The 6,912-nt window shown below is 33.1% G+C and overlaps 1 protein-coding gene across 1 annotated transcript; it reads left to right on the top strand.

Annotated features, from left to right (window-relative positions):
• The first annotated feature begins 17 nt into the window (after positions 1 to 17).
• On the top strand, positions 18 to 2,057 carry LOC105119245 (pathogen-related protein-like). The gene is made up of 4 exons (XM_011017371.1): positions 18 to 312; positions 439 to 571; positions 738 to 1,036; positions 1,805 to 2,057. The coding sequence occupies exons 1-4, from the start codon at positions 166 to 168 to the stop codon at positions 1,961 to 1,963; spliced, it is 738 nt and encodes a 245-aa protein (XP_011015673.1). The 5' UTR covers positions 18 to 165; the 3' UTR covers positions 1,964 to 2,057.
• Positions 2,058 to 6,912: the final 4,855 nt, after the last annotated feature.

Here is a 6,912-nt window from a genome sequence, read left to right as displayed (position 1 = left end):
GCAAATTTTACGATTGTTGTGCGGTTATCACACACAACGACAATAAAAAGTCAAGTGATTTTGTTTTCTTTTCTGGTATTTATCAAACATTATTTTGCCAGCTCCTCCGGTCTCCTATAAAACCCTCAAAAAGCTTTTGTAGTTTTAGCCTCTAGGAAAGTTGATATGGCAGAAGAAGCTTTGGTTAAAAAAGCAGGAGATAAGTACAGATCTTTCTTACATGATGAAGCTGAGAATATCACGCAGTGGAGGCATGGTGGCCCTCCCATATATGATTCCGTAAATCAGCTCTTCGAAGAAGGCCGAACTAAGGTTATCGACTCTCTTTTTTCTTTTCATTTCCTTTGTCCTTGTATATGTCTAAATTAGGCGTTCGTGTATGTGTGATGAGTGTTTCTTTTGCCTCTCAAATCCTGTGCTTATAGACATGGTTTGCAGGAATGGCCCAAAGGATCTCTAGAAGAAGTGGTGCAAAATGCTATAAAGTCTTGGGAAATGGAACTCTCACACAAGACTCGTTTACAGGACTTCAAGACCATCAACCCTGACAAATTCAAGCTCATTGTTAATGGTACTATACTGAACTTGAAACCCAAATTTCATTTCTTACTTATTTATTCCTCTTTGATTTAAACTGGACTAATGTTACAGAGAGGGGAAGATTATCAATTAAGGAAGTTGCCTTGAACCTCACCTGTAAGTATACTGATATCGATATATTTTCGATTCTATGGCAGGAAGAGAGGGTTTATCGGGAGAAGAGACGCTTAGGATTGGTAGCTACAACGCATTGTTGAAGAATTCTCTGCCAAAGGAATTTCAGTACTACAAAGCAGATGAAGAAACCTTTGAATCATCTCATGATGCCTTTCGATCTGCCTTGCCTCGAGGATTCGCATGGGAAGTGCTGAGTGTATATTCAGGGCCTCCAGTGATTTCTTTCAAATTCAGGCATTGGGGTTTCTTTGAAGGACCTTTCAAAGGCCATGCTCCTACTGAAGAAAAGGTTGAGTTCTATGGCTTTGGAGTCCTCAAGGTATGCTTTAATTAAAAACACTGAAAAGATAAAAAAAAAAAAAGTATATGTATATGGTTATGACCCTTGAATATTTTTGGGTCTCATTACCACAACGCATATGCACTAGGGGTATAAAGAAGGTTGAGGACCTATGCTAAGACTTCTACTGAAGACAAGGTTGAGTTCTATGGCTTCGGAGCCCTCAAGGTATGTTTTAAAAGATACTGGGGAAAAAAAAAACAACACCAAACTAGTAATCGAAAAGGAGAAAAACAAATTTCTGACTTAAAATGCTAAGAACATCAAAATATCGTGTTCTTTTAAAAAAAAACATTTCCGGAAATAAATTCATCAACTTTCAAGTTTGATGGGTCTTATTCATTGTTTTATGGAGGATTTGTAGAGTATTTCTTTTTATGATTCAATCCAATTTTAAAAGTATTTTTGTTTGAAAAAAAATTAAATTGATATTTTTTTATTTTATTTTCTTATAATCTTATTATGTTAACATCCAAAATTTTGCGTTTTATCAATGCCTTATTCCTTCGGTATTTAGTTTATTAGAAAAACTTTTACTGATAACATAAATATTGTTTTTTGCTTCTTTGTTGAAAAATATTCATAATGGCATTTTATTTGATAAGTTGGTATCCATTTGACAATATCACAAGAAATTATAAAGAACTTGAAAATTTTGAATTTGTGGAACTCGAAAAGGTAAAGTAAAAATAAAGGAAAGCCTAATACAAAAGATGAAATAACTGTGATTTCTTTCCGGGTTCCCAGGTGGATGAATCTCTGAGGGCAGAAGATGTGGAGGTTTACTATGACCCAGCAGCGTTATTTGGGGGGCTCCTGAAGGGGGCGCTGATATCGCCATGCCAATCAGAAGATAACACTGTCACCACCGCCGCAGCAACGCGTGGCTGTCCATTTTCCAAATAAATATCACCTGACATGTGTTTGTCGTTGTGCCATGAGTGATTTCTTGCTTTCGTTTGTATGATGAATCAAAGTGCTTGTTTGCTTGCTTTTATTATCGTTTAGAGTTGTTTTGTTTTTGAGATAGTTTTTATGGTTATCAGTTAAAAAAGTAAGTTTAAAAAAGATGGTTAGTTGTGATTAGTTAAATTTAAATATTTATTTGATAAAAATTATGAATGAAATTTACATATAATAAAAAATATGTATAAAATGTTTGATAGAATTGTGATTGCAATTGTTTTTTAAAGTATTTATTTTTAGAAATGTATTAGTTAAATTTAATTATTTATTTGATAAAAATTATAGTTGAAGTTTATATATAAAAAAAAATATGTATAAAATGTTTAATGTAATTGTGGTTCAAAGTATTTTTTTCTTGGAAATGCTTCTGATATGAAAATATTAAAAATATATTAATTTGAAGAAAAAAATATTAGCACATCAAAATGATATGAAAATACTAAAAATATATCAATTTGAAACAAAGAAAAAAATAAAAAAATTTAGATTTTATTAAAAATATTTTTGAAACACAAAAACAAACAAGATTTTACAAAAATCAATTAAAAAACATGCAAAAATTACTTCATAAAAATTGCATTTCAAACTTAATTTTTTAATGTCCTCTGGAATACAAAATGAAATTTGGTTTGTTGCCTGTATTTGTTTCACCACAAATAAAAAAAGCTGATGAAAAACATACGCAGCCTTAATATGCTGTTGTGTGTCTGTTCATTCCTCTCAAGGCAACATTTGCTTCTTGGTGTGTATAAGAAGAAATGGTCACGGATGAAGTGCCTATAAATAATACCATCACCTTGTTTTTCATTAGCAGATTCTTACACATACTAAATGGACAGTCAAGCAAAAACTACCCCATTTCTATCTTCAGGTCTCGGATCTTACACTGATTCCATCTTTGCATTAAGTTATGATCACTTCTTTTTGTATTCAATTCGGTTGATTTAATGTCATTGCTTCTTTTTTTATCCACTTGATTATTAACAGCTTATTTTAACCAACAAGATCATAAGCTGAGGCGCAAGGTTTTTTTTTTTTACTTTTAAAAACATACTTCCGGTGCTTGAACATCCCTTCTATGCTAAAAATAATTTTGGTTTTGTCAGTCATATCACGGGCCTAACTCTCCCTAATGTAATATTGCCAAACTCTAAAATGGACCAAGATGAATCAACCCATTCAAGGACTTCAGATTCCACATACATTTCAACAAGAACAAATGAGTATAAATAGTGTCATTAAAAATGACTCATTTCAGCGGAATTCAATTTTGGGGTCTGTGCCTGGACGACCTTCTTCTACAAGTGCCAAGCTCAACATTTCAGTGCAAAATTGATCATCTGGTTTCAGCCATAAAGCCTGATTGAGAAGAAAATATGATAAGACCAGGGCTTAGGGGATTTTAATGACGAAGAAGATAGAGGGGATGGGGGGAGCACTATAACCACAGTATAATTTTGCGTTTGAAAGCATACAATACTCTTACTTACCTTGTGGTAGTATGTCATTGCAGCAGTAAACCCATCCTGTGCAAAAAGGGGAAAAAAGAGAGGCACCAATAAGATGGCTTTTAAATCATGATAGTATCAAATTGTAACATTGCCCCCATTTAGATAGTCCAACTTTTCCGGCAACCTAATGGCAAGTCATTATAATTGGCATTAAAACTTGTTCATTCTTCCAAGTCAGTCCAAGTCCGACAAGATAATCTGCAACTAGTAAATTAGGGAATCCACTACTACTTGAAAATGAAGTATAAGAATTGGATTTTAGCTTCAAGCAAATACAGGATGTTGTTGGATGATTTCAATAATAGAAAAGATTGTCATGCAATCAACACAAGAAACTGAACTGTAGTCCCATGTTAATTTGTGTACATGCTAAAACGATGACGATATATTACCTTTACATTGTTGCCTGCCTTACCAGACCAGTAACTATGAGGTATGACATTTAAGCACAACATAGAACGTGACTGCAATTTTATGAGAAAGAAAGGTCGAGAGAGCACTATTTCCCTTGGAATAGGCCTATTTGAAAATTGAAATCATAACAAGGCCACAAATTATTGAGTTCTACACATCATGCATATCAAAGTTCATAGACTAGTTAAGGACCTCATCCTTCTTTTTTCCTTTTTGAGAGTGATTTTAGGGCTTCTTATTAATATAATAAATATTCAAAATTCCTCCTTTATAATAATAAAATATATTCTGAAATAGTTTTTTGTAAGCACCGTATAAAATAAATGTCATACAATGAAAATCATACAACACTTAATAATGAATGCGTTTTTAAAATTGATTATTTTATGCTTTGAAAAGCCATGAAAATTAACAACATAAAAGTGACATGTTAGTAAAATTTCCACATAATGATGATAGGAATAAAGTATCCTTACTCCTTCATGTTATAAGCAACAACACCTAGTTCATTGTATACAAGTGGATCTGAAGGGTTAATTGCCTTTGCCTGCATGAAAAACTGAAAAACAGAGAGGCGCATCTGAATGTAGACAAACCATAACAAGAAACAGGTTGAAAACTATAAAAGGAAACAGGATTCCTAAAGACGAATGAGTAGAGTGAAATAATATTATGTTCAAAGTCCATCCAACTTATACTCATTTTGCAAGCAAGCTACAAATAATTCCCCAAATGGAAAATGGAAATCATTTGCTTAAACTACAAGCAAGAATTTGAAGTCAATGCAACAAATAAGATCTCACCAGTTGGGAAAACTAGAAACAAATAACCAGACACCAATTTAGCCAAATCAATTCACAATTCACAAGTTTCAATTATTTTCTCTCTTTGTACAATCAAAATCAGAATCAAACAATCAACAAATATCATACAACAATCACACAAATCAACACCAAGATTTTTATGTGGAAAACTCGATGCGGGAAAAACCACGGAACTATAGTCCATCTAAAAACATTCACTATCAACAAATAATAGGTTCATAACTATTCTTTCTTAGATTCAACTAAGGGTTACAACATACATATCATCAAGAATAACTTATTCTTGAAATACAATAAGATTAAAGAAGAAGTATGTGAGAAAAACTAACAATACTGATAGCCCATTTTCTGTCAAAACAGTCAGCTTCCACACCACCACTCTTTTATCCAACCATTTAGAATGAAGAGTAACATGTCTAGAAGCTGCTATCAAAATCTTAGTCCTATCCAACGGTGAACGAGCTGGAAATCAAGAAAAGAAAACAGACTGTTTTGCTGCCTCTTATTCCTTCCTTTCTCCTTTTTCTCTTGCTATCTTTTGTTCAACAATGCTACTATCTCCACAGATCATTTAATTTAAAGAGATAGCTCTTGACAATTAATGTGGTGGTCCCGCCATCACATGGTACGGAACCACATACAACAAATCTCCCTCTCACGTACCATGTGAGGAATTCGCTATAGTGGCGATCAATATGTAAGTTTCGATTTATGAGGCTCTACCAAACCTGTTTCCTTTCTATAAAATTCAAACTTCTATCTCGATAGAGGTTTGGTCATCATGTCTAACACGTTGTTATCAGTATAGATCTTCTCAACAACAAATAACTTCATCTCCATAATATCTCGAATCCATTGATATCTAACCTCAATGTGCTTTGATCGAGAGTGAAAAGTAGGATGCTTACTGAGATGGATTGCACTTTGACTATTACAGTGCAACGCAAAGTTCTCTTGAACTAGGCCAAGTTCATGTAAGAACTTCTTCATCTATAACAACTCTTTATCCCTTTTAGTAAGAGTAATATATTCAGCCTCTATAGTAGATAATGTAACGTATTTTTGCATCCTTGATTGTCATGAGACTGCTCCCCCTACAAACTTTATCAAGTATCCTAATGTAGATTTTTTATAATCAACATCACTAGTCATATCTACATTTGTGTCTCCAACCAACATATGATTATTATTACCAAAACATAAACTGAAACTAGAAGTACCTTTGAGATACTTGAGTATCCATTTCACTACTACCCAATGTTCTTCACCGTGACTGGAGAGGAACCGCCTAACCAAACCAACTGCATAAGTTATATATGGCCTTATACAAACCATGACATACATCAAGCTATCAACTGTAGATATATAAGTGATTAGTATTTAAAAGTGAATTTTTATCAAGGTTTTATATCATTATTTTGCACTTGAAGTACCAATAACTCTTTAACTAAAGCATGTTTTATAATAACATATCTAATAATATAAGATACCTTTAATTTATGGTAAATGTTCATTTTAAATGCAAACCTATCACATAAAAGGATTGATTGATGAGTTTGAGAACTAAAATTGAAAGGATAAAGAGATGGCCAAACTTAGAAAAGAGATGTTGGCGCAGTCCAAACCGGAACACTATTCGGTAATTAGGTCATATCTGGAGCTATAGATCTTGCATTTAAGTCTACTTTATATGGATGAAAAGGTAAAACATAGGCCTACAACTTTCATATGGAGGTTTGGTTTTAATAAGGTCGTTTTCAAGTCGAAATGGTAGCGACAACAAAGAAGTCTGAATCTGTCCTGCAACCCAGACACTGTTCTATGTTTGGTCCATATCTGAAGTTTTAGAAGTTTAAATGAACTTCACTTTTTTTTACCTGGAAAGCTAAGACAATTTCTTAAAACTTTCATGTGTCAAGTGGTTTCAATTCTAACATTATCAATAATGTTTTGGGTAGACAAGAGAAGATAAGGATTGTCACCAAGTCAAGAGTTGGCCACCCACTTGTCAAATAGTCATCAAATCAATAGTTTCTAATTTTAGCCTATAAAAGGAGGCATCTTGGTTTCTAAATTAAGATCATGCTCTTGCTTTCTCTCTTTGTATTTTTTGTAATGTTTATGCTTTACTTTCATTAAT

Source organism: Populus euphratica, unplaced genomic scaffold (assembly GCF_000495115.2).
Source record: "Populus euphratica unplaced genomic scaffold, PopEup_1.0 scaffold2692.1, whole genome shotgun sequence".
Taxonomy (NCBI): domain Eukaryota; kingdom Viridiplantae; phylum Streptophyta; class Magnoliopsida; order Malpighiales; family Salicaceae; genus Populus; species Populus euphratica.
This window is presented reverse-complemented; position numbering and strand designations above follow the sequence as displayed.

What these genes read in the sequence shown, in the direction of transcription:
- LOC105119245 (XM_011017371.1), top strand. Translation starts at nt 166, where the DNA reads ATGGCAGAAGAAGCTTTGGTTAAAAAAGCAGGAGATAAGTACAGATCT. An exon ending in TCGAAGAAGGCCGAACTAAG is followed by an intron (nt 313 to 438) that starts GTTATCGACTCT and finishes CATGGTTTGCAG; the next exon opens with GAATGGCCCAAAGGATCTCT. An exon ending in ATGGCTTTGGAGTCCTCAAG is followed by an intron (nt 1,037 to 1,804) that starts GTATGCTTTAAT and finishes CCGGGTTCCCAG; the next exon opens with GTGGATGAATCTCTGAGGGC.